Source organism: Perissodus microlepis, chromosome 20, assembly GCF_051167445.1.
Source record: "Perissodus microlepis isolate ML-2025 ecotype Zambia chromosome 20, ASM5116744v1, whole genome shotgun sequence".
Taxonomy (NCBI): Eukaryota; Metazoa; Chordata; class Actinopteri; order Cichliformes; family Cichlidae; genus Perissodus; species Perissodus microlepis.
In genome coordinates, this window is record NC_140480.1 from 22,821,668 (window position 1) to 22,849,055 (window position 27,388).

Sequence of the window (27,388 nt, forward strand, 5' to 3'; positions counted from 1 at the left end):
AATATCCTGTGAAATGAGTTGCATTTCATTTTCATACTTTGCTGGTGGAGGCGATTTTTACTGCTGTTAATTATTCATGTGCCAGTAATGTGTGCAGCTGTTCTCCTCTCAAACAGAAAGAAGGAGGAGAAGATTGAACTGATCTGTTGTCCATACCTCTGAGTAACACAGTAAATGCAGATGAAACACTGTCTGCTGATAATAAAGTCCTGGGACTGGCGAGCAACTTTGATATTTGTAAATTTCTTTTTGGAATAAATTATTCTGAATGTGTTTCACAGACTTGATTAAAATTTTAAGCTGTTGGTCAGTACACCACTTACAGACTGAAATATTTATATATTGGATGGATTGCCAGATTTGAAGACTCCCGCAGAGCCAGCCATGACCCCCAGCAGATCAATCCAACTGACTTTGGGGCTCTCCAAACTTTATCTCTAAAAGATCTGTACAAAGATCCCACTGACTTGCTATTAATTCTATTGACTTTGTGGGTCTTCTACCTTTATCCACTGTGAAGTTTACATTTCTGTTTTTATTTTTGTAAAAAAGGGTATCTTGTTGGCTGGGGACCCGAGGAGCTTATGTAATAGTGAGGTGTCTGTCATCTGTCCACAGTTTGCAAGAATCGTTGCTCATCCAAGAACACTGGTCAGGATTTAGTCAAACTTTTACACAGTGGTCCTCTGATGACTGTGCTCAAGGTCAAAGTCATATTGTTTTGTCTTGTTTTGTCGGCACTTTTCTATTTTCACAGCAGTTGCTGGACTAGTAGTAGTCTTTAAAATCAATCAGACAGTACTATAGGTCGTGGTGCATTGGTCAGATTTTGGTGAAGTGACATTAATTTGGCCTGGATGTGACCTCCTTGACTTCTTAGTGGATTTTAATTAGTTTGTGCAGTACAATCACCCAGTGACAATAAAACTTTAATCTGTGAAACCCATCAGGAGCTAGTAGTGGCTGCAGACTGATGTATTGATTTGTAAAAACACAAGAGATAGACAGACAGCAAATAATTTTTCACACAAACTCCACAAATTACTTATGGCTGCTTCTTTATTCAAAAAGTGTCACCATGCCAGGTAGCTCCACATGTTTGATTGGGCAGATTTTGTTACCCGTCAAGAAGGATGCCCCAAAGAGATTTGTGTCTTCTACCAGGAATAAAACTGGGAATTCTTAGGCAAACGTGCAAACCACTACACATTACCACTACCAGTTCCTTCAATGCTAAAGTTTCTATCCCTTGATTGATCTGTCTAGATCAGCGGTCCCCAACCCCCGGGCCTCGGACCAGTACCGGTCCGTGAGTCGTTTGGTACCGGGCCGCGAGAGTTGAGGCTCAGGTGTGAAATGTATGGTTTTCAGGGATTTTATCAGTTTTCAGCGTTATTTTGTTATCGTTTTGATCGTTAACTCGGTTTTCCTGGGTCTTTTCACGTGTGTTATAAATAAATCTTTTTTTCGGTACCGGTACTAGTTTTATTTTGTTGTATTTATCCGCGACACCTTAAAGGCCGGTCCATGAAAATATTGTCGGGCATAAACCGGTCCGTGGCGCAAAAAAGGTTGGGGACCGCTGGTCTAGATCATCTGTCTTTTCCTTTCTTTTTTTGTTTTGTTTTTTTTGTTATTGCAATCTCTTTTTGCCTCGCCCTCATTCTCCTGCCTGTTTCCTCCACAGGAATACCTGTGTCCACTCAAGCGGTTTGGGTAGTGGAGCATGTTGTGACAGCCATGTCTCTGGAGATGGAGAAGACCATCACCAAGCTGATGTACGATTTCCAGAGGAATTCCACCTCTGATGATGACTCTGGATGTGCACTGGAGGAATATGCTTGGGTTCCCCCTGGCCTCAGTCCTGAGCAGGTATATAGTTACAGATACAAACAAACTATGCCGCGAATAAGTACTTCATTAGATATTCTCTGTTGTTGTTCAACAGTGCCAGACCGTATCAAATTGAACCAAGTCGGTCAAGAGAATTAAATTATTTGGATAATAAAGTATCTATCGAAGTAATCCCGAGCTGGAAAATTCACTCATCTGAAAACACGACAACATATCATCATTGTTTGAAATCCCCGTCATGGTGCTGTAGTCTCTTACGGGTTAGAGTGGGGAGAAGGGCAGGGATGACTTACAGTAGACTAAGGCTATGCTGTCAAGCATTTCAGGGAGCAATAATTGTAAGGACATTTTACAGCTGTCAGTGTTAATCTGACTTTGTGTAGAAACCAAATTGAGAGTCAGACAGACTGACAACCATGACTGAAATCATGAAAAGCAACCACACACTGATTAGTTGATTGCATTGTCTGAAGAACAGATGCGAAGCAGCAAAAGATTTGATGAAATGTTGAAATGCTCTCTGATGAGTTTAAAGTACAAGAATTTCAAATATATAGGAGGATTCCCTTTGAAAAAGCTGTTTCACTGATCAGTATCGAGTAAACATGATGACTATTGAGTGGTCTTCTAGGCACACTAAGCCTCAGTCTGCTCTGTTTTTTACTGTAACTTAGCAAATTTAAACCCAGGGGACTGGAAGTAATTTGAGTCAGTGAATGTTTGGATGAATCTAATTGGAAATGTGTGGCAGCATGTTTATGCGTACCAGTTTCGCAATTCTCTGTCTGGACTCATTTGCAGTTTAAATGCCTTTTAACTGCATGCATGACCAAGCTAATGCAATTGGCTCTGTAAATCCAGAGGAGGATATTTCCTCCTCATTTTTTATTTTTGCCTGTTGTTTTTGTCAGCTCTGACATAAGATAAGCACGGTTGTGTTCAACTATATTCGGTATAAACACTTCTGTCTTTATTTAGTATGAGAAGGACTCCAATGCAACAGGCCTCCTAGTACTCTGTTAACAGATGACAGGATGGGCTGATAACAGTCATTTTCTCCAGTCAGCCATCTTGACAGGATGCTGAAAGAGGCTGCAGCCTCTGTCATCCAACAGGAGGTGCAGGCAATTTGAAGCTGCCCGTTTCTTTTTTTAATACACTTGAACGTAATGAATTTTAAGCCCGTCACATCTGATTTCTCTCCGTACAATTAAAGAGACTTGCATTTTAAAAGATAATCACAATTTTGCAGCATTGCAGCATCAAGCTGTCAGGACTCAAATTCCCCAGCTGAAAACATTTACTGTTTCAAAAATGTTTTGTTGTATCAGGATTGGATGGGAGGAATGAACTTTGTTAACAATAGATCTTTTCAGTATTTGTTGTAACATGTTTTTGCTTTTTTTTTGTGTAAACAACTTACTTTAAGAGCTTCAAGGTAAAAACAACAAAAAAGGATTTGGTGGGCTAGAAATTCCAGTAAATTCAGAGCTGAATAATTGCTAGTTTAATTAGTTAGTTTTTCAATTTTGCATTTATTGTCAAGGTCACTTGTTCCTGTTTACCTGTGGATTTTGGACTGGACAAGATGAGCAATATGGAGACAATGCAATTTTTGGTCCAACATGATAACCAGTAATGAAAATAAGCTGGAGTCCTAGACAAATTTGCATGAAATGGATCACATTTAAACCATTTAAAGCAGGTATGTAAAACCTAAGGCCCGAGGACCAAAATCAGCCCGCCAACGACTTCAATTTGGCCCACTGGGCGGCTTTGGAAAGACATAACTGAAGGCATAAATTTCAGCATTTCCTACTAAAAACAGCATCCTACTGGCTATTTATACACCAAAGTAAAAAAGTAATAAACAATTAAATAACACCAATTACATTCTGTCAATTAACAAAAAAAAAATAAAAAATAAAAAAATTACATTTTATAATTACAGGACAGTCTGTAGCTTCATCTGTCATTTTTACACATTTATTTCTTACAACTTGAGCCAAAAGAGTCGTCATTCATTTACTCCAGCAGCATTTCTACATTTATCATGTAGAAAACGTCTAAATCCCTGATTTAAAGTATTTTTGCTTCCCGATTAACAAAAGTGAAGAAAGTTCTTATTCATCGATGTGCTTAATATTTTAAAGTCCACCTGTTGCACAGTTGAGAGACAGTTCTCAGAGAAAAGTGGTTCAAGGCTAATGATTTTGGCTTTCATAAGAGTCGGCGTCACCCTCCTCAGCACAGAGTAAAGCGCGAGCGTGACGGGCAACACAGAGAAGAACCACCTTTCTCCCTCACTCTCCACCCTACTGATTAAGTAAATTGAATCAGCAGAAACTTCAGTAAAATAGATCTTTACACTGCACTGAACACTGAACCACTTTGCGTTGAAAGCCTGTTTTGTTGAAAATCCGAGACAAGTAACAAGATTGCTTTCTATCCTTTCAGTGTTTACTTCTCAAACACCGTTCAAGGCTTTTTCTCTGTTTCATCGGCTAGCATTTAATTACAAAAGAGGGTTCAGGGCACGGATGGCAAGTGCTACTGCATCGTGAATTATAATTGCAGTGCAAGTTTAAGATTTCCTTTAAGCAATGCGAATATTAGCTGCTGAAAATTTAAAGAACCTGGTGCTGTTCAAGGTTGTGCCTGCAGCAGCAGCACACATCTCAATGTGCTGAACACTTTCAATTCCAGACACCAACTTCCAACGGCAAGACATAAAAAATTTTCCATGAATCAGTGAAATAATGTAGATTATTTAAAACAGCCAACTTTTATCTTTGTATAAAGAACAAATTGTGGATATTTGGATGCTATTGTATAGGCCAGCTTTAAAATATACTTTAAATTTGACATAACTGAAGAAATTATAGTTATTTCTTCTGTCTATCATAATTTTATAATTGGAATTCACAGATCAATCACGATTTAAAATTCATTGTTGTAATCTATAAAAGCCACAACCCCAGGCTTCAGACTAAACGATCAGTTTCTACTCTCACCTCTGTATGATGTGAAAAAGAGTAGATATCCTCGACATGGTCATCTCAGACACACAGTTCCAGGCGTGAGTACAGCAGCCCAAACTCATCGACTGTTTAAACCATCTATTTGTGAGTGCCAGCCGAGCAGAAGAAAGTTGTCTTTGAGGAACTAGAAACAGAACTAAAAATGTTTGTTAGATGAAGAGTGAACTGAGGAGTTCCATCAAGGAAAAGTCCAAATTAAATAAAGATTATTTTTGAACTGACTCATGCAAAGTACTCTATGAAAGTTCAAGATCAGAAACAGGAGTTTAAAAATGAGTATTTCCATTTAATATTTTTATATTTACAGTGGATCACATAAGTGTTTTATTCTTGCTCTTTTTCTGCCCACCTTCACTATTGTGGTTTACTCTTATCAGAGCTGCACTGAATATGAATTCCTGCTCTTTTCAGATTGTTCAGTCTCATGTGTTCATGTGGTTTAAAGCTAAAATACGGAAACAAAATAGCTTAAGGGACCTCATTTCTCTACTGTATTGTTTCTTTAAAAAAACAGTGCGGTACATTTTACAGTATATAATTTTACAGAACATAAATACAGTATCAACACCTTTTATTCTTCAACACAGTCGCTCTTAGACAAGCTTTCATTTAATTTCTTTAATCTGCAGGGGATGTTTAGCAGGCTTCTTGAAGGACATTTAAAGCTTGTTTTGAATATTGGCTGCCTTTTTGCTCCGTTCTCTGTTAAGATCATCCCACACTGCTTGAATAATATTGAGGTGTGTGAGGCCAATCCATGACTGATAGTCTTTCCAACTGTAGCTGCCTCCACCAGTGTGTGAATGTGAGAGTGAATGAATAGTGGAATTGTAAAGCGCTTTGAAGGTCTTGAAAAGTGCTATATAAATGCAATCCATTATTATTATTATTATTATTATTATTATTATTTCTTCCATTCTGTGTTGTTTTATTTATTTATTTATTTTTAATCCAGGTGTGCTTTTACTTGGCAGTGTGTTTGGGGTCATTGTCATGCTGAAAAATGAAGCTGCTGCCAACCAGATGCTTTCCAGATTTTTTTTGCATGCTGGATCAAAATTGGATGGTACTTTTCTGCATTCATCCATTAGTTTTGCCAAGATCCCCAACACCACTGGCTAAAATGCAGTCCCAAAGCAAGACAGAACCTCCACTGTGTTTTTAAAGATGGCTGTAGATGCCCACTGTGGTGCCTATCTTTTGGCCTTCTATGTAGATATTGATGACATTTTGAAGCAAAATTTGACCTGTTGCCACTGATTTTCAGTCCAGTTCTTGTTTAATCAGCTTCTTGGATAGTGTATTTTTTTTTGTCCAGTTACCTCAAATTTTCTAAGGACACACTGCACACCATGCTGATCAAGTTTTTGGCTAATAACTGGTATTCATGTTGTTGGTGCAAAAATACAATTAATATGTGTCGAACAATGTTATCTTTGGCATGTTTTGTAGGCTTAACTAAAGATGTTTTTTGCAACAGGCTGCAAATGCCCGATGATACAATTTACTAACTTGCTTTTATGTGTAGACACAACACTGGTTCGTACCTTGAATTGGGTGCCCTTTTTTTAAGCTTGAATGATTTATAGGTCAGTGTTAAGTTGTTCTACAAACAAAAAAGACTTCTCCTAAAATGGTGAGGTACAAGACCTGGACTGGAAATGAGTAAAAAAAAAAAGCAGTCAACGTCCAAAGAAAAACTCTGAAACAACTCCTTATCCAACAAAACCTTATATTGTAGTACAAATTAAAATAAAAAAGAATTGTGTGCAATATGCAAATTTGTGTCATAAATCAAAACTTTCAACCTCCAAACAGGTGTTTTTACTTCATCCATCATGCTTTTGTGTGTGATGTAAAGAACTTGGCAAATTATGTAGAAACATTTTCTCCGACTTTCCAAGTTGTTATGAGCACAAAACAGCAGACAGATGAGGTTAGCAACTAACATAATCAAGGATTTTGTAACAAAACGCGTAGAATATTTATATCGGGGTGAGTTGAGACTAAGCACACTGAAAAAGGGGTAGAAAATATTTACTTTACCTTTTGTCAAATGTGCTGAAACACATTTTGAAATTGAGAGGTCACTCAAGAGCAAAACCACATGTTTGATTTTCTTTGTTTCAGGTGCATCAGTATTATAACTGCTTACCAGAGGAGAAGGTCCCTTATATCAACAGCCCTGGAGAGAAATACCGCATCAAGCAATTGCTTCACCAGTTGCCACCACATGACAATGAGGTAAAACTACACAACAAAATTCTGAGTAATACATGAAGGCTTTTCTTTACTCGTATGATTTCCAGAGGTTAGGTGGCGTTTCAGCTCTAATGATGAGTCGTGTTGTTTCAGGTACGATATTGTAATGCACTGGACGAGGAGGAGAAACGAGAGCTTAAGCTGTTCAGCAACCAACGGAAGAAAGATAACCTGGGCCGAGGCAATGTCCGTCCTTTTCCCCTAACTATCAATGGGGCCGCCTGTGACAAGGTAAACCACACAACCAACATTTTTTTATTCCTTACATAATGACCTACTTTTTCCAGACTTGGGGCATCGTCTGTGTAGCAAATATCTTTAATTCTCCTTCATAAAAGCATGTTAGTCTTGAAAATATTTCATACTGTCTCTTTTCACACCTTATAGCTTTCATTCTTTCTTTGTCTGCCTTTTCTTCCAACACTACCTGACTCTCTCACTTTCTTTCGTACCTTTCATTTGATTTTGTTTCTTTTCATTGAATTTTATTTCTTCTCTTTTCCTTTCCTCTCCTACAGTGTGGGGGTCAGATAAATGGAGGGGACATTGTAGTTTTTGCACCAAGGGCGGGTCATGGAAAATGCTGGCACCCTCAGTGCTTTGTCTGCGGCACATGCGAGGAAGTATTGGTGGACCTCATATACTTCCACCAGGATGGCAAGATCTACTGTGGCCGGCACCATGCCGAGAGGCTGAAACCCCGCTGCTGTGCCTGTGATGAGGTGCGCTTGTCTGGGCTTGGAGCCCTTTGGGGTTGGAAATGGCTGAATGGTTCATGCTCACAGAATTGGATGGGGTTGGAATCAGTCTGGAGGGAAAAGATGTCTCAGTGTCTTTGCCACGTCTCAGAAAGTCCGCTGTAATTTATAGTGAGCGGGCTTGAATAATAAGTCAGGCCACAGTGCTCTGCAAGTATTGGAAAGAGAATTTCTATTTGATTAAACTGTTTAATTATCTTTAACTGGAAGATATAAATCTGATGTCACGTACATACCTTTTAAATTAGTTTCTTTATAAGGTAATTTTGTGAAATAATTACATGAATATTATAAAATGCAAGCACAAAGGATGCCTAGATCATCGCTTTTATTCAGCTGAAATATGCCTGACTTTTACACTTAAGAACACTCACGCTTTGGTGGAATTTCTAACAGCTTACTAACCTACCTGTCAGTTTATGTGGAGGTAGATGATCCTATTAAGGGGTAGTATGGCAAAAAGGATCCTATTCTAGGACGCGACACAAATAAAATACAGGACCCTGAGATACAGGATAGCAACATAGGTAGATATTGTGTGTTATCTGCTTGCTGATAAATGTAATGTGTTAATCATATAGATCATCTTTGCTGATGAGTGCACTGAGGCGGAGGGCCGGCACTGGCACATGAAGCATTTCTGTTGCTACGAGTGTGAGACCACCCTTGGCGGGCAGCGCTACATCATGAAGGATGGACGACCACACTGCTGCAACTGCTTCGAGTCCCTTTATGCAGAGTACTGTGACGCATGTGGAGAACACATAGGTACTAAACATGCTTTCATTGTTGTTTCAAGTCCTCTGATATCTAAATGAATTGCTATCAAGAGTGACAGACATGCTATTCCTGTACTTGCTTCGTGGAAAAAAAACTCCAACAGCCCTTTATTGTAAGCGTGACTCTTATCAGCTCTGGAAGCCTTGTGTGCCGCAGCTGTGGAGAGGCGGGTTCAGTGCAGTGAAATGCGGATAGTTATTATCATCCCAAGCTTCAGTAACAGTGAAAGAGCGTGTTTCAGAGGGTGCTCCCATGTTGTATCCAGATGGAAGCTGTGAAAGATGATTACTTCCTCTTGCTGGGGAGTAGTGCTGGTGAAATTTATTCATGCTATCTTACAAACTGAGTGATCATCTGTGGGCATGAAATCATAAATATTTTACTTTAAGAGACAAAGGGCTCTGTTTGCTCATAATTTAAATAGTGCCTTGCAGCATATCGGATAAAAATTAGGTATCATATCAACATATCGTACAAAAATTTGCTTAATAGCTAAAGGTTAACATCAGTTTGTGATCTTTTTTCGTCATGTGTCGATACTAAAAATGGTCAAATGTTTTTGTTCCCATCTTATTAAAGGCATTGACCAAGGTCAGATGACTTATGATGGACAGCACTGGCATGCAACTGAGGAATGTTTTTGCTGTGCCCGTTGCAAGCGCTCCCTTCTTGGACGCCCCTTCCTGCCAAAGCAGGGGCAGATTTTCTGTTCACGGTCCTGCAGTGCGGGACAGGTGAGGAAACTGAAAATACATCTGAAGCATCTCCTCATTTAGTTATGTATATACCCGCTGTTAATTAGTATACATTTTTAAGAGTTTTCTAGTTATGCACATATATGTTTTTTTTATTTTAACAATTAAGGATCCCGAGGAATCTGACTCCTCGGACTCTGCCTTCCAAAGTGCTCGCTCACGTGAGTCCCGCCACAGCACCAAGATCGGAAAGAAGGAGCGCAGGAATGCTGAGCAGGATAGGCGAAGCACCGAACCCCGCCAGTCAGCTCCTCCATCGATGCCCGACCGTCTCTCTGCTGATATGGATCCCCTCTCTGGTCAGATGGATCGCTTAAGCCTCACTTCTAGTCAGACTCCAAGCAGGACACCTAACCGCACCCCTAGCCGCACTCCAAGTCGAGCCCCAAGCCTTAATCAGGTGTGGATGAGCCGAGATGACCCCTACATCCCTCCTTCCTATGAAGGCCCTCAGCGGGATCCCTCCCCTAGCCCTACACCCATTCATCTGCTGGGTCAGTGTAATGCTAGGCAAGGTTACAATCCTAATGCGAATGCTCATCCACCAGCCCAGAGTCCTGCCAACCCAGGAAAGAGGCCTGATTCCTGGGGAAAGGAGCAAGGGAATGCCAAGAGGACCCCTATGGCTGCCCTGAGAGGCTACTCCTTTAATGAAAACTGGATGCAGCACAGCCAGGATGAGTTCAGACCCAACAAGCTGCGCACCCAGATGAGCTTCAATGAGATGTCTAGCCAGAATCAGGGTTTCTCTGACAAGAGAAGTATCAGTCTGCATGGATTCCAGAGAAATGGAAGACCCCCACTGACCAGGAGGAACCCTATAAATGCCATGAGCTTTAACGAGCCCCTCACTCCTCTAGAACAGACCCCTCGTGGATCCATGGACTCCCTAACTATGTCTAATGCTACAGGTATGGGGTTAAAAAGCCTAAAGTTAAGGTCATTTATATGAGATTATATATAAAAAAAATGACATTTTATTTTTTTATTTTTTCTTGTTGTAACAGGTAACTCTCTAGATGGAGTCAGCAAGCGTCAGGAGCATCTGTCAAGGTTTTCCATGCCTGACCTGAGTAAGGATTCAGGTGTAAATGTGTCTGAAAAGAGCAACATGGGTACCCTCAGCTCCTCAGTCCAGTTCCACAGCACAGAATCACTGTCCTCCTCCCGCCCATACAACAACAACAACAACATGTACACCCCTCTGAGAGTCGGCTACCCACTGCAGTACTGGGATGGCCCACAGCCGCTCGGCTTTGATGGTAAAGGTCGTGTCGGGGTGATGGGCAGCAGTGGGAATCTGCGGATGGCTCCCATGAGTGACAGAATGCCCCGCCGAAGCTTAAGCGGGCAGGAATCTGTGTCCCAGAACCAGCAGCCACAACCCAGACGCCGCAAACACCATCGTGGGAACAACGGCAACGGCCAACACCGCAGTGGCCGCCACCACAAACGCTCCCGCCGCTCTCGCTCTGACAACGCCTTGCACCTGGTGGCAGACCGGCCTGCTCAAATGATGGAGCCGCCGTACCGTCGCGTTCAGGAGGATTATGATCGTTTCCCCTCTGGTCATGCTGCACGGGAGTTGTTCGGGCTGGACCCGGGCGGGTACAGGCAGCAGCTTCACCGGCCCTGTCCCCGCACCACTTCTGATCTTACCCTGCAGAATGCTGGCTGGCAACCTGTCGGCCTGGGCGGGCCGTGCTGGGGCGATGGGTACATGGAGGCTGCTGACCCCTGGTGCTCTAGCTGCTCCTCTTCCTCCGAGTCTGAGGAAGAAGAGGCTTATTTTATGGGAGAACCAATCCCTCGGCCCGTGCAGCTGTGCTACATCAATAACGAGGAGCGACGCCATCGCTACAGTCCCTCTGGGATAGGTGGCCATCACGGACCTCTTCACGGACCGATTCATGGCCAGCTGCACACCCGCCAGAGGAGGAAGAGCAAAAACTGCATCATTTCGTAGATATAGAGCAAAGAGTTGGGGAGGGATGAGCAGGAGAGTGAAAGATATAAGAGAGAAAGGTAAGGAGACGGTGTAAAGCAGCAGAGATGGTGGAACAGAGGGAGTGGGAAGGTGAGAGTGAGACAGCTGAAAGTGAGAGTGAATAGAGAGTTTCTGTGTATGTGTGCGTGTGTGTGTGTGTGCTTTTGTGTGTGAGTGGTGGGGTTGAAGAGGGAAAAAAAGGCCTATTTTTTGTGCTTGTGAGCTTACACAACTCTACACCATGTAGTGTTTGTGTACACCTACACAGAATGATCTAATCCTAAGAGGAAGCTCAGCTGGCTTACACAACGGGAGTGTTTACACTGATGGAGATCAACTGATGGTACCAGGAAGCACTGAAGAATTTGACAACTACATAGACTGTGGTCAAGGTAAAATAACATGGCATGTGTGCGTGTCTGTGCGTGAACCCCATGTTACAGAGAGATTGAACTATTCCAGCTGGAAAAGGCCAGTGGTCAAACTACAGTGACATGACTGTTCACGTCGCCGCTCAGTGATCCAAGCCCTGGGCAGTAAACTTATTCTGTGTGGACAAACGAGAAATTGTATTGGGATAGTGCAAGCTACGTGCTAGATTCCAAGCTGTGTCATTGTTTACCTCAGTGGAATCCAAATGCTGCTGGAATATAGTGTTGGCTCGCTAGCCCCGTTATCACCTTGTACAAATAGTCTTTTAAACCTTGTGCTCTGCATAGCCGGCTCTCCATTGCTTCACCAAGGACAGAGCGCCAGACAGCCTCTGCTCCTTGACCATTCAGGCACAGTAACGTCAGGTATGGTCCCGTTTTCTCTTCTGCAACATGCTTTGTTTTGGTTTTTTTGAGAGTTACCTATAGTTGATTAATACTACCACTAATAACACTAACAATAATAATGATAACACAAATAATAACTATAAGAATATTAAAGAATAATACCTACTAGATGTATATATAGTAATAAACTTTAATAATGGATGTAGTAATGTAAATGTCCTGTACATATGGTCTTAAATATTTATATATTTTGTAACTAAAGAACCATTATTTGTATAACATGATGTAGAGATAGGGAGGCTTGCATGTTAATTTGTTGTTGTTGTCTCATACTGAAAATAAAGTGTATGTCAATGAACAACCAGGAATTTTTTTTTTTTTGGTTAAAGTGGTTTTGAGTTCGGAGGATGTTTCACTAAGCCATTCTACCATTCCTAAAGAAAAAGTAACTTTCCTTGCAAGGAAAGCTCTGCTGAATAAACGTTCCATCAAGTGTCTTCCACAGCAGTGTTACTGTCAGTCAGATAATAACCACCACCAACCAGGACCTTCCCACAAGCCTTTCCACAGCAGGTCAAGTGTTCTGACCCGACAGTCTGGGAGGAGTCTGAGAAATGAGAAGTTCACTGTCTTATTTCTCGCACATCCAACGGGTTAACTACGAGAACCGAGCATTCATTTACCTTCTAATATACTCCAGACCTTCAAATGCGCCGTTATAACCAGTTAATGACTTGAGCTGAGTGGTCATAATGTTTTGGTTCAGTCTACAGTACTGTGCAGTTTGGGGCCTCCCTTCATTTCTCTATATTTTGCTTTCAAGGAGCCAGAATTTCTTTTCATTTTTAAAATGGTATTGAGCAAGAGTTCTCCAAGCTTTCTTAAGGTCTTTCATATTTTTTTAAATATTGGCTACTTTATCTTCAGTCCAGTTCTTGTACTTGACCATTTTTAAAGGAATTTCTTTCATTTATTTGTTTGTTAAGCCACTGATCCATGACTCATTCATGACTCAAGCACAAAAGTTTGACTTTCAGGCATCTTAGAACTGTACAAAATCTAAAAAACAAAAAAACAAAAAACGGGGTGACTCAAGACTTTATATAGAGCTGGACATTTTACAGTTAATCCTGTTACACTAGCGCCTGGGTTGCTCCTGAAAAAAGTTCAAATGTATCTCTTGCATTATTGTGCTGCAGTTTCTTGTCACTGGTCACATTTAAATGAATATCAATACTTCAGTGATAATCCAGCCTGAGCCGTGTCAGTGTTCGAGTCACAGAGTAAATCAGAAATACTTTGACACTGGCCACTTCAGCAATATAACAAGGGCCAGTTAATAAACAAAAAAATTACATTTCTAACATAAAAAGGTCTGAAATTTGGCCTATTAACTACATTAGTTACAATAGACCTATAAGATTCAGTATATGAATTTTAGTAGCTACAACTATAATTTAGTTGGAAATGGTTTGAATACTTTGATTACATCAAATATACAGTCACGATAAAAAGAAAATACATCTTCCTTCAACTCTTAATGTTTTACATAGGTAAATGCAACCATAGTATGCTGAAACATTGTTTAACAAAACCAAAGTAGTGAAGAAGTAGTCTGTAAAATATAAATTATACCCTCGCTGCTTCCAGTTTAAGCAGGAGCCAGTGCCGCTCATCAAATGCAGCTGATTAGCTGATCATCAGCCAGTGTGATAATCAGTGTGATCGCTTCTATAAAAGAAGATATTTTGGCAGTTTGCAAGTCTGGAGCATTCAGGTGTGTACACATGGAGAAGGAGTTTTAAAAGTGGAAACATTCAAGTGAGTTGCCAGTCTTCCCGCAAGTGAATCTCCCAACAAATTCACCCAAAGATCAGAACGATGACAACAAACCCAAGACCTACATCTCAGACCTCAGGTAGCTTGTTAAATATTAAAGTTCATGACAGTACAATTTAAAAAAAACAAAAAAAAAACCAAAAAGACTGAACAAGCTTGGCTCATTCAGAAAGGTTGCCAGTAGAAATAGACTTCTTTAAAAATAAAAAAGGAGAGGCAACAGTTTAGCTCAGCAGCAGGTGACCATATGAGTGCAGCAATGACTGAATGCAATCCCTTGCTACATGTCTTCCCCCCCACACTCTCTCTCTCGTCACTGTGCTATTTAATAAAGGTTAAAAAGTAATTTAAAGAAATCTAAGCTCTAGATTTGTAAAGTTGCATGTGAACAAACCACAAGACTTGTGGAACAAATGACCAAGACCAAAGTGAAGATGGTTAGCCAAAATGCACAGCACCATACTTGGTGAAAATCAAATGCAGTATATCACCTTCGAGGCACAGAGATGGAGGGGTGATGATTTGAGCTTGTTTTGCGGCCATGTGATGTGGGAACCTGAGTCCACCATGAACTCATCCAATACCAAAGTACTCTAGAGTCAAATGTGAGACCATCTGTCTGACAGCAAAAGATTGCTCCAACTTTGGTGATGCAACAAGACAATGATCTAACCTGATTGAAATACTCTGGTGGGACATTAACAGAGCTGCATATAAACAACAGCCCTCAAACCTCAATCAAGTGAAGCAACCCTATAACGAAGAGTGGGACAAAAAATGTTCATGACAACATAAGAGACTGAACAAAGTCACAGAGAACAAGATTCAGATTATTGTTAATAAAGTTGGTTGTACACACTACTGAATTACATGGTACACACAGGTTTTCACTCACCGCTTCTGGATTCTGGGTTAATTTTTGTTAAATAAATAATAACATGGTTTATTATGTCATGTGTTATTTTTCTGAGGTTAAATTTAAATAATTTTAGAAACTGGTAAAAACTAGGTGGCGCGTTTTATTATTATTATGTCCTGATATGTAAAACCTTAGAACTGAATGAGGGTCTATTTTCTTTTTCACACATCCATAGCTTGAACCTCTTCACACAATTTAGTACACTAAACAATGATCGGCAGAGGGGGCGTGATTCAGGCTGTAAGACGAGCAACACTGGTCTATATCAAATATCACAGAATCTACAGGTGTTGAAACCATAAACAATAGTGTGTGTCCAAGTCACCTACTGACCTATTAATGTATTTCCTGCTGTGACCTGAATTGATCTATATAGCCATGAACACATCACTGAGCATATTTTTGGACCACATAATGAAAAGAAAAGTTTATTGCAAGCAAAAATAAATTATGTCAAAATATATTTCAGTCTATATGAGACCTTTTAAAGCAATACAACCAGTGCAACGTCATCATCACCAGCACATTTTCAAAATAACAAGCATAATTAAAATGTTTTTACCAGTGTTCAGAATTACACTGTAGACAGAGGGGACTATTATCCAAGAAGTAGACAGCAATGCACAAGATTATTACAAATAAGAAAACAAAAGCAGCAATAAATCAAATCAAGTTCTCAGCACTTTAAAAGACTAAGAACACAGGCAGCATGGCGTGTCTAATCAGTGTGACAGCTCCCTGGAGTCGTAGTCCTCGATAAATTTCTCCATTGCTTCTACGCAGCGTTTGCCGATGTCCCGGAGGTTCTGCTGTAAAGAGGACTGGATGGGACGCTCCAGAGATGGATCCTTTTTAATCAGCATCTTTACTACAAAACCAAACATATCACACTCCTGATAGTACACCTGAAAGACAAATGCAATCACGGTTTTAGGACAAAGAGGGGGACAAAGTGGGATTGTTGGAGGAAAGGAAGAGTGCATTTTCAATTACACTGAATGGATTATTCCACCGAAATGCTCGCACACTGGCTGCTCACAATTTATATGTGCGCACACGTGTGCGTACGAATTTCTGTGGACATTTTTGCATCAGCTACCTGTTGCCAGACTGTTTTTTTCTTGCAGTGCCTCTATAATCCTGCAACCATGGAGATATGAAAAGCAAGAGGCCATCTTTTCCGTCAAGTGGGTGGAAGCACACGTACACTCTCTCACACAAACACAGATAAGCAGAACCTCAAGTGACGTCTGTCACATTGAAGGCGGCATTAAAGCACGTTGCCTGTGATACAGGTGAGCCGGCCTCACTTTACATTGAGGATCAATTCGAGAAATAAAAATAAGAATAACAAGAAAGAATAACATGTAAAATAGTGAATAAAACCTTCTTTGTCAGGCCTGGCAAAGAGAAGCCAGTAATGAGACTCATGTTGCCTCTGGCTCTGCATTTCAAATCTAATGTTTATACTACAACAAACAAATCTTTTTTCCTTGTCTCACGTCTCCTGGCGCTTTCCTCAGATCTTCCCTCCGTCACTCTCGCTCTAATCCCGGCTTTTCTTACCTTTACTTTTCTGTTTATAGCTACCCCTTCTCCCAACACGTGTATGTGCGTGTGAATGTGCATGTGTGTGTGAGTGTAATGACACCCCATCCACCTCATCTATCTCTTTCCTCTTCTGTTGGATGGCTCTGTCTCGTGCCGCCGTCTGGCTCACAGTTGAAGGGAGTTCTTTGCTTTTTGTCCCCTTGTGATCTCTCTCCCTGCTTTGATTCCTGTTGTTCTGGCAAATCAGAAATTTTAAAAAAAAAAGGGAGAAAGAAAGAAAGGGAAGAAAAACAAGAAAATTAGAGGCAGCAGTTGGGCTGTAGTATTCAGATAGTTAGCCAATGACATGGAAGCAAACACTGATGATGAATGAGCTGCTTATGACCGGTAGATAACTAAAGATTAGCGCCACATGTTAACTTTTAACACAGAGGCAAGCAAATTCTTCATTTGTCAACTCATCTGACTGAGAAGTGCAGTTCAGTAATGGCCACACTTGTACTCACAATTAAACAACCCGCAGAAAAAGACGCAGTGAAGAGCAAAACTTCAAGTGACTGTTGAGTAACTTTTTAAATGTCGCTTTAAAAGGTCTCCACGGTGATGCCCAGCTCTTCTTCCCCACCCAACCCAAAAAAATAAATAAAAGACAATATAATGATAGAAACTCAATCATAACAAGTGTATATGGCTTTTTACTTAATTAGCTGTTAACATGAATTTAAAAAAGAATCTACAAAGAAACTTGCACTAGAGAGAGAACAGCAGTCTCTAACCGGAAGTCTTACAAAGTGGTGACCCCAAACTACAGGTCTATAAACACCAACATTTCCACCTCTTCCCTTTTCACTTCAACTTCACTGCAGCAGCAACCAGCTGTGATTCATCATGTGCTGCTCTGCTCCATGCTGTGCTTAGGTCAGCCAAGAGATTTATGCGACTATTTGATGTCAGGCCTTTCTGCAGCACCTGGGCTTTCTGCATTTGAGTCTACGCCCTGCTCACGCCGTTTGCTCATCACGTTGGATGAGCAAACAAACACACCATCTACCTGGACACCCACATGTTACTACTTTAATTGATCGATAAACAGGGGCAGGGGGGAATCTTGCTCTTTACTTCGAAAATGTGCATTTTTCAGCTCTTTCTGGCATTGTAGAGCGGAGATTAATGAGGAAAACGGTGTGCAGATAATATGACGATGAAAAGAGCTGCAAGTGGAAGACCTTATTTGCAACAAACACATGACAGAAAACCAAAGATTCACACTATGGCTTAATCTATTGATTCTTTTTTTAGATCATTATTATCAACTAAGCTGCCAGTTTTGACTGTAATAACTCAATCGACATACAAAACTTTAAAAAACTGAATAGCAAGCGCTTCACAATGTAAAACAACACAAGAAAACGCTTTTAAATACTAATTTTTGTCTCAAAAAAATACTCCCAAACTTATAACAAAGTTAAATGTATAAGTAATATTCTCACATTTGAGACCGTGGTAGCAACAGTTATTTCACATTATTGGTCCAGTTGCTAATTAATTGTCTTTAGAAAGACAAATTAAGTAAGTGCGGCAATAAAACATTCATTTCCATGCCAGTCTCTGTGGTCATATATATATATGTCATAGGTCATATATATATATATATATATATATATATATATATATATGAATAAAAGAAAAGCCCTCATAAACCACATTTCAATAACTCTGACTGTGCCACCCAACACTGCACTAATATTTTTGCCAGTTATAATAGAAGAAAATGATGTGATTTTCAAGGAATGGGTGAAACGATATTAGCGTATTTTTTGACACTTCATAATAAAATCGGGAAGCAGAGCACCATTCTTACAGGTGAACTTACGGTGAACTGCATGTCCTTGTCTCTGCTGGAGGAGGACCTTGAAGAGAAAGGTCTAGTAGCTGGAAAAACAGAGAAAACACGAGGTCAACACAGAACAGAAGGGGGAAAAAAATGTTATGTCCACTATCTTATACCAAATCGGGCCCCCTTTTTTTCCTATTCCCAGAGTACCCTATCTTTTAGTCGTCATTTACGCTATTCTTATGCCTCCTTCTGCTTTGTTTTGTTTTTTTTGTTCTAAGTATCAGGATCTGGAATCAGAGAAAGTTTTGGCAGAATCTGCTGACATTTATGTGATTTTGGACTGCATTGTTTGGCTGCAGCGTCCCTATGTGAGGCAATAGCTTTGTCATAGCTCATTATATACCGCTGGCTAGTCGCTCCCTCCCTTTTTCCTCTCTCTCGCACTCATATATACACACAAATCAGCGATGAGTCACCATCATCGCACCATCACTCAGGCGCGCACACACACTAACAAAACAAAACAAAAAAAACCTGTTCAGTACTCACACATACACAAACACACACCTCCACAGTGCTGCAGTGTGCGCGCGGATACAGTGCCTGCGTGCAAAATAAAAACATACAGTAGCTCACCCGTTAAACAGAAACAAAGCATACCGCTTTATACTAACAACAAAACAGGAAACGTGGACTTCACTTCACAGTTAGTGTTAAAACTGAGCGGAACATGACCACAAGATATTTTAAACCTCTGCCATTTACTTCCTATGTTACAAAACGATGAAGTAAGTAATTAATCTGTTCTATCTGACTAACTAAATCACACAGTTACACTGTCAGCAGGCCATATGACATAATCCATCTATTGAGTCCAATAAAAGTTCCTTAGTTATCAGCATTATGTAACGTTGGTTTGTTGCTACCAGAGTGTGACTACCTACCAACCAGCAGATACACAATGAGCAAATGCCCTCCAAATATTTGTAATGCAAAGTGCTTCTGAATATGTGCTTCTGCCTCTGCTTGCCTATACTGCCACCCAGTGGTTATTTCATAGTGCAAAGAGGGACGTGTACAGCTTGTGCAGTACACTGTGGATTATGTGTGAACATGATAAGAAATCCAGGAGGTGAAGGCAATGACAGTGACATCTTTTTCATGTTTACAGCGCTTGATTTTTCATTGTGTCAGAGGGTTATTTGTTTCATCGAGTGGTTTGTGGTGTTTTTCTAGCTCTGCCATGTGCCTGACCACTATTTACAAGTACAAATGAGCCTGTTCTCCCACCAACGGTGCTGAAAATAAATGACGTGGCCATAAAGAAAGCTGACATCTAAAGATATCTGATTGCTGAACGTCATATTCCTCGACTGCGATTTTCCACTTGACTACAAGAATTTTGTCCCAATTAGCCACAGTATCTCCAAATAAATCCATACAGCTTAACACCATGTGGTTTACAATATTTCAAACATGATTGTTTGGACATTAAATAGTAATGACTTCAGACTTTCATAGCTTGCACTGTATTTTAACACCAGTGTTATTTAATGCGCACCTTCTGATAGTCACAAACTAAAGTTTAAAGTTTAAAGATGTAAAAAAAATGCTTTTGTTTAAGATTTCCATCATATGGAAATCAAGCAGGAAGAATATTGGAAGCTGAAATATTAATAACAGTCGAATTTGTTCCACACCAAAGTCTTTAAGACATGTCTTTATGGGCCTCACGTATATTTTTTATGACCTTCACATGTAATAAACACCTTGCACAAGTCCTGACTTTATGTCTGTATTATCACAGACCTCTTCTGTAGAACTTACTGTTTTCTTGCTTTGGAGATGAGCTTCCTTCAGTGCTCTCTCTCTGCTTGTACTTCTCCTTCTCCCGCTCCTTCAGCCTGACCCTTTCTTTCAGTGGAATGTGGTGAAGTTTAGAATGGAAGTGATCTCTCCGGTGGACGTAAGCCCAGTGGCTCATGTGGTGGTGCCGCTGGGTGCCAAAGCCGGCTTTGTGGAATGCATGGTCATCCCTTGTAAAACTGCATCATTTAGGGAGTTAAAAAAAAGATGTCAGAGCAGACAAAATGATTCTCAGGCTAGGTATCAGTACTCCCAGTTCCCACCTAGGCATTCTTACCGAGGCTTGTGGAACCGCCCTGCAAACTTTGGTTTGTAAGAAGTGGACAACCATGCCCTCGGTCTGGATGGACTTCGCACTCTTCTGATCGCCCTCTTCTCATCCTGAATTGACAGGGGTTACCCAAGTCATCACAATCTGGTGTTTTACAAGAATAATCTATAAAGCTTTTTGGTTTTTGTTATTAAACACGATGTACCTTAGCCGGAGACACAGTGTTGTCGGTAGCCCTCTTGTCAGTGGAGTCATCACTGTGTTCCTTGTACCGCTGTGACACTGACCCCTGAAGACAGCATCACAGTTAATCACAGTTATAAGAGTGTTACATAAAAGTAGGACATGATTTTATAAGAGATGAATCAGTCTGGGATATAATAAATTCTTAAATATTTGACATTTAAGCTTCTTATATTTGCAGCATTTTAACTAAAATTAAATCTATATACTAAAATGAGATTGACGTGACTAAATTTTCTAAGTGGACAAACAAGTTGATTATAATAATGATTATTAGTAGTAGTAGTAACAAACGTACTTATGCCACTCCCTAAGAAGAAGTAATAGTAATGGATTAAGTATCTCCACGCGGAGCTTTAAACACAGTGTCATCTATCCGGAACACTTTCGATTTCGTTTTTGGAGTTCTGGGATCAGGACAGGAAACCTTGCTATACCACATTCAATCAAAAGCATAACATTTCACACATTTAAGGGGAGAAAAGACTCTTGTAGGTGAAATAAAATATTGACGCTTATTTGATTTGTATCACTGACTTTCTGGAAAATTAACAAGATTTTAAATAGATAAAGCATTCTACCCAGTAGTGCCCCCTGTGCTTACAAACGAGTCTTCCTTCCTGTTATATTTGGAGTTTTTCAGATATCGCAGCAGTACTGCTTGTGTCATTTCCTGACATTTTGATTCCTTTATTCTTATTGTAAATGATTGGAAATAAAAAAAAAAAAAAAAGGAAAGGTCAGTCGAGTCTACGACACTCAAAGCATGCGCACAAGATGTGCATTTTGACAGCTTACAGTTTGTAACTCATAATTCCGAGGGGTTTTTGCACGTTTGTTTCTTTTACCTTGCTTTCCTGTGTGGTTTGGGGTCGTGCTTGATCCATTTCTGCCCCTCTGCAGAGTCTGGCTTATCTTTATGAATGACACGCGGACTTTTATTTCTCTTTGCGTCCAACAAACCAGGAAGCGGCGTCTGAGCTCTCAAATGAATCCCGAGTGTCCATATGTAAAGTGAACCTTTTGCATTTCCAGCTCTCGCACGCTGTAAAAGCTGGCCTGCAGCTAGTAAAAAAGGGTTTAGCGTGCAGTTACTTATTTCACATTGTCCACAAATATCCTGCGTGCCTATAGTTCATCGGGCTCGAAAAAGCGCAACATGTTTTCACTTCCTTTTTGTAAAATGACCCAATCAGGTTGAGCCTACGGTCGCACAGGCTTATCAAAAACAGAAGAAAAAAAAAGAGAAAGAAAATCGGGCGTTTCTCCTGAAACCACGCAGGCGCAGTCCATGTATTATCTGCATGTGAACGACTCTGAACCCTTTAGATTATCAGGATTTACAAACTGATAAATGATAAGGTGTGGTCTGACACACACAAATAGTTGTTAACATCTGTACTGACAACTTTTTCAAAGTAATGAAAATGAAATTTGATGTGTGCAGTGAAGAAGTATAAGTAAAAGCTGCAGCTTTTTTCCAGTTTTGTGCAGTTCTACATGCACAAAGCTGGAAAAGGCTGCAGCTGCATTTCTAAAGGCGCAGGTGTTCATAAGTCCACAAAAAGATAAACTGGCTACAAATGAAGGAACTTCGGGAATGTTGCTGCTCCTTTGTGTGGATATTCTGCAAAGATTACACTAAGAAAAAAAATAATCCTTGCAGTGCAGGTAGAGCCTATGCTGGGTGTCATAATGCAGGAGGCAGTATACACCCTCAACAAGTCACGAGTCCATCTGAGCAAACTGCAGAACTCTTTGTTTAGTGGTCACCATAAAAAACACAAATAAAGGAAACCACTCTGCTCAAAAAGAAAAAAAATATACACCATTATCCCAATTTAGCAAAAGACCATCTGGATGATCTGCAATCCTTCTGGGAAAGTGTGGACAGAACGATGAGACAAAAGTTTTTGGGCAAATGCACAGCACTGTGTTTGGAGTAAAACAGAGACATGTTCACAGATCAGCACCTAACCCTTCTCCCAGCAGTGAAGCATGACTGAGGGAATATCATAGTTTGAGGCTGTTTTGCTACCTCAGAGCCCTTTGCATTCAGAGAGTGAACAAAGTACTCAAAATCAGCATAGCAGTTCACGACCTTAAGCTTAGCACAGACTGGGTAATGGGACAAGCATTTGAACTACAGAACACAAGTAGAATGTTTGAAATAAGCCAGCCAAGATATCCCAGAAATAGTGATAAACTGAAATGTAAGTCTCATAAGCAGTGTCAGGTAAAATCTGATTGAGATTATTGCTGACGTTCTAAAAGTTAGCCAACTAAATTTTACACGTCATATTTCAAGCTTGCACTGGAAACTCCCTATCTACCTACCTACCTACTTACCTCCCTCCCTACCTACCTCACTACCTACCTATCTATCTGCCTGTAGATTTGTACTAAGAAGATTACGTTTAGAGGTTTACTAGAAGTGAGAACATTTTGTCTCTCAGGTACAAGGAATTTTATGATTTATTCAAAGAATCGCTGTGGTATACTGGCATCCTTCCTCTGAAATTTAGTGTTCCTCTCTCCACCCACTGTCCCCACCCATCCCACTTCTTCCTGCCTGAAGAGAAAGAGGGACAGAGACGGACAGAGGGAACATAATTAAAAGCAGACACCTTTAAGATGCCTTGGAGAATTGTAGTATTTTACTCTTTTTCTTCAAAAAATACAAGACACTAAAGCTTCTGGGACTGTGTTTTGTGCTTCTGCTGTTGGGTGTTTGGGGTTGACAACTTGTTGGAGCAGGTTTTTCTTCTTGTCAGGTGAGTAATACTAATTGTTCAGTGTGAATGCTGGGCTGTGCTCGACACGCCAGCACGGCCTTTTGTCTTGTGGCAATAGGAAGAGAGGCTTTTTGTACAAAATTAATCATTTCTGAAAAACCAAAACTGTTTCCTGGTGTCAGCTGTCTATCTTGCAAAGGTACAATTAGTTTTAGTGGATGAGGTGGGAGGAGAGGGGGAAACAAAAGATAAACACAGTGTTGACCACTTTCAGTTTTTAGTTTTTAACATTCTGTTCTTAATTTATCTTGTTTGTTTTTCTTTCTTTTACAGGATCAAAACTATAGAGTCGTTTTAATGATATTGACGCTCAACTTTTTTTTAAAGTGCAGGATTTCCTGAAAAGACATGAGGTAAGGATATAAAGAGTGCTTATAGGATCATGAGAATATCAGCTGAGAGACTATACTTGATTATGTTTTTCTAATCCAATACAAGACAAAAAAGAAAAACACTACATTCTACTCCTGTCTGTGACATTTTAAAGAATGTGTAAGTTGTGAATTTAAGTAAAGTAAAGTATGTTTACTGGGAGCATTTTCCTCACATGTTAATGTTTACAACAGCTGGTCAGCTGTTCTGTCATGAATGTAGGACAATGACAAAAAAAAGAAAGGTTAACTGTTAGTTACACAGTGATAACTTATTTTTAGTTTTTCCTTTTTAAAAAATCCAGTTGTCTTTTTACAGGGTGCAAACTTTCCCAAGAGCGCAAATTTTGCAGGAGTTTAATTTGCAGTGCCAGGCGCTGGCTGCTAATAGCTACAGAGGCTTTAAACAGGAGTTTGAGGTAACTCTTAAGTCTAAAGCTTGAAATGCAAACAGATTTATGATTGTGCTTTCATGTATGTTAATGTCTGTGGGTCCATGCAGGAGCTCAATGAAGTTAGAAAAGATCTCCCCACCAGGGCTGGGGACTCTGAGGCCAACAGGGAAAAGAACAGATACCCATTCATTTTACCGTGTAAGTGCAATGCCTCTTATAATACAAAGAATAACAAGTATGTGTAGCAACATTTCAAACTTTTGTCTGTTTTTCCAAATCTGGTTGTAGATGATCACTGTCGGGTCAGGCTCTCTGTTCAAAACTCCTATCCACACACCGACTACATCAATGCAAACTTTGTGCCTGTAAGATCTCATTTACTTCCTCAACTTCAATCACTTCTTCCTACCTACATCTGTCTGCACCTGTTGTTAAATGTGTGCCTGCATTCAGGGTGGAGGATCAGAAAGAGACTTCATTTGCACCCAGGGTCCTTTGCCCAACACCATAGCTGACTTCTGGAGGATGGTGTGGGAGCAAAACGTCAGGATTGTTGTCATGGTGACAGCTCTGAAACAGAAGGACATAGTGAGAGACGCTTACTCATTTTGTGTGTGTGTGTGTGTGTGTGTGTGTGAAGCTTCTTTTATTGTTACATTAGAACTTCAAAAACAAAAACAAACAAACAAACCATTTATTTCTTTATTTCTTGAATAAATAAATAAATGGTATATAAAGACTAAAAAGATAAATTAATATGTAGGCAATTTATTTATTTATGACATTCAGTGTTGTATGCCAAATTATTTAATTAAAACAAAGTGAAAATAAACCATGTATAACTTAAAAATTAAATCGATTGTTTATCTATATAATTTTTTAAATATGCTCAGACTTTTACCTATGTTGCAAAGAAGAATGACCCAAACTTACATATAAATCACTGCACTGTTTTAGCTAAAAGTACATTAAATATTCAGCAAATGGAAAAGTATGTGGACCACAGGATTAATGGCATTAGTGGCAGATAATATGACGTCCAGTCTATAATATAATTAGACTGATGGTTGGAGCTGATCAATTAATGCAGGTAACCTGGTTATTCTAGAGGATTCACATTCACTTACATAGATAAAGAGGACATTTGCTCTAAACTTATCAATTCATTCTTTGTGTGCAGGTTTTCTGTGACAAGTACTGGCCACTGGACCCAGGGACAGTTTACCATGGACTCATCCAAGTCACAACAGTGACTCGCAAACAAGGGCCAGATTATTTTATCACCACCATTAACCTCCGGCATGTAAGTGAAAGACGCATGCATTATGCTCTGTGCCCTCTTTAACCTGCCGCAGCGTACTCCTGTGTGCATTGACCATACCTGTAATCCATCAAAGAGATAAACGCTTATGGTGTTTGTGTTTCAGAGAGACTGTCCAACAGACAGGATAATCACACACTATTACTACCCCTCCTGGCCTGACAGGGGAGTCCCTAAGAGCCCATCTACTCTCTGCGTCTTCACTGAGCATGTGCGGCAGCATTTGGAAACCATTCCTCGTCTGGGACCAGCTGTGGTGCACTGCAGGTGTGACCTCTAACTTTAATCCCATCGCCTTGTCAGAAAAACAATGTCTTTGTCAGTATTGTTCCTGTCGTTTATAATGAATTATCAGTCGAATGGTGAATTGTTTTTGTGATTTCAGTGCAGGTGTTGGCCGGACAGGAACATTTGTAACACTGCTCTGGCTGCAACAACTGTGTGCGAGGGGTATCCGGCCTGATATCAAGGCTGCTGTGCAGGACCTTCGTCTGCATCGAATGTGGATGGTCCAGACTCTGGTCAGTCCTTCTTTTCATATTTTATAAACTGATCAGATATTCTGTATTTTAGACCTTGATCTGAAAATGAAAGCTACGCCAGATTAAATTGATTAATGTCTGGCTTTGTGTTACAATGTGGTTAAAATATAAAGTACAAGTAAAATGGAAATACTTAAGTACAAGTACAGCCAAACTGCAGCTAAACAAAGTACTTTCTGTACGCCCCACGTCTGCTCACCCGTACAAGGTCATCAAACGTAAGAAATCTAATGTCATAGATTATTAATATTAAATTAATGTTGATATGTAATGATGCATTGCAAGTATTAAAATACATACTTGTATTTATTACTAATCTACACAATTTGCGCACTTTAGAGTCATGCCAAACATAAGGATGAACATCCACATAATTTTCCCATTGTCCTGTGTCTATTCAGAAGCAGTACGTGTTTGTTCATCAGTGTTTGTTACACTGGCTCAGTGGAGGAACCTCAGCATGGTGAGCATGGTGGAAGTGTATCATTTGTCTCTGTATTGTATTGCGACTTCTAACTGGGAACTTGTTTATAGGAGCTCACAGATCCAGACAGCCAGTTTAAACGCCAACAACGGCATCCAGGATCGGCCTAAGAGCTCCTCAGCACGGAGAGCGCGATCGGGGAGGAGCCACCGTCACCAACCCCGACAGAAACCTGCAGCTGACCCACCACAGAACACAATACAGCAGATTTTAAACCCGGGCAACCTACTGAGGCGATTACTTCCTTCCTCTTCACTGCTGAATCCAGCCACACACTTCAACTGAACAGACATGCTGGAAGATGTATATATGTAAAGAAAGACTAGATAAAAATTTTTGCCATCATACATTAGCTCAGACAGAAGGAACGTGTATACTGTATGCGGTCGGGCCCTGCAGGCAGAAAACTGGCCTGACAACATGCAGATAAAAGAAAGAGCAGCTTGTATCGTCATTAGAAGAGAATGAATTCAAGGAAGAAGAAATCAGGTCAAACCGGTTACCCTACCTATCCTGGCAAAAAAATATTGAGGCTGGTACCTGTATATACTGGCACATACTTCATGTTACTGACAAAATATTTCATGTTAGCACAGCATGTCTTTCTATCTCATTTTTAAAGTTTTTATTTTTATTGTGACTACTGATAAAGTGCCACTGTAAGATGACTTTTATTCAGATCTTTTTTTTTTCCTGAAAAATCATTGTGCATCATCTTATAATCACACAATGCAGGCT

General features: G+C 40.2%; 3 protein-coding genes across 5 annotated transcripts in view; 2 read left to right on the forward strand and 1 right to left on the reverse strand.

The window, feature by feature from the left end:
• LOC146364524 (prickle-like protein 2) overlaps positions 1 to 12,577 on the forward strand; it is a 39,195-nt gene extending 26,618 nt beyond the window's left edge. Inside the window, exons 2-9 of the mRNA XM_084915908.1 lie at positions 1,688 to 1,872; positions 7,026 to 7,139; positions 7,251 to 7,388; positions 7,676 to 7,879; positions 8,497 to 8,683; positions 9,275 to 9,429; positions 9,560 to 10,361; positions 10,458 to 12,577. Of these exons, the coding sequence (XP_084772034.1) occupies positions 1,741 to 1,872; positions 7,026 to 7,139; positions 7,251 to 7,388; positions 7,676 to 7,879; positions 8,497 to 8,683; positions 9,275 to 9,429; positions 9,560 to 10,361; positions 10,458 to 11,416 (2,691 nt within the window). The 5' untranslated portion in view covers positions 1,688 to 1,740 and the 3' untranslated portion in view covers positions 11,417 to 12,577. The remainder of the gene's footprint in view (positions 1 to 1,687; positions 1,873 to 7,025; positions 7,140 to 7,250; positions 7,389 to 7,675; positions 7,880 to 8,496; positions 8,684 to 9,274; positions 9,430 to 9,559; positions 10,362 to 10,457) is intronic.
• Positions 12,578 to 14,337: 1,760 nt separating this feature from the next.
• Positions 14,338 to 21,943, reverse strand: LOC146364525 (uncharacterized). 2 transcript variants are annotated; one of them, XM_084915938.1, is made up of 7 exons: positions 21,591 to 21,943; positions 20,705 to 20,788; positions 20,506 to 20,609; positions 20,190 to 20,407; positions 18,387 to 18,457; positions 16,635 to 16,760; positions 14,338 to 15,879 (listed from the first exon to the last, which is right to left on the reverse strand). In XM_084915938.1, exons 1-7 carry the CDS (start codon positions 21,627 to 21,629, stop codon positions 15,697 to 15,699), a joined length of 825 nt encoding a protein of 274 aa, XP_084772064.1. In that variant the 5' UTR covers positions 21,630 to 21,943; the 3' UTR covers positions 14,338 to 15,696. The 2 variants fall into 2 exon arrangements, with proteins under 2 accessions (XP_084772064.1, XP_084772065.1); XM_084915939.1 differs by having other exon boundaries at positions 18,399 to 18,457; positions 21,591 to 21,936.
• A 111-nt stretch (positions 21,944 to 22,054) lies between these two features.
• Positions 22,055 to 27,318, forward strand: LOC146364526 (receptor-type tyrosine-protein phosphatase V-like). 2 transcript variants are annotated; one of them, XM_084915925.1, is made up of 11 exons: positions 22,055 to 23,516; positions 23,811 to 23,890; positions 24,228 to 24,327; positions 24,411 to 24,501; positions 24,592 to 24,668; positions 24,757 to 24,891; positions 25,484 to 25,606; positions 25,731 to 25,891; positions 26,010 to 26,145; positions 26,568 to 26,629; positions 26,701 to 27,318. In XM_084915925.1, exons 2-11 carry the CDS (start codon positions 23,886 to 23,888, stop codon positions 26,933 to 26,935), a joined length of 1,125 nt encoding a protein of 374 aa, XP_084772051.1. In that variant the 5' UTR covers positions 22,055 to 23,516; positions 23,811 to 23,885; the 3' UTR covers positions 26,936 to 27,318. The 2 variants fall into 2 exon arrangements, with proteins under 2 accessions (XP_084772051.1, XP_084772052.1); XM_084915926.1 differs by having other exon boundaries at positions 22,055 to 23,890.
• Positions 27,319 to 27,388: the final 70 nt, after the last annotated feature.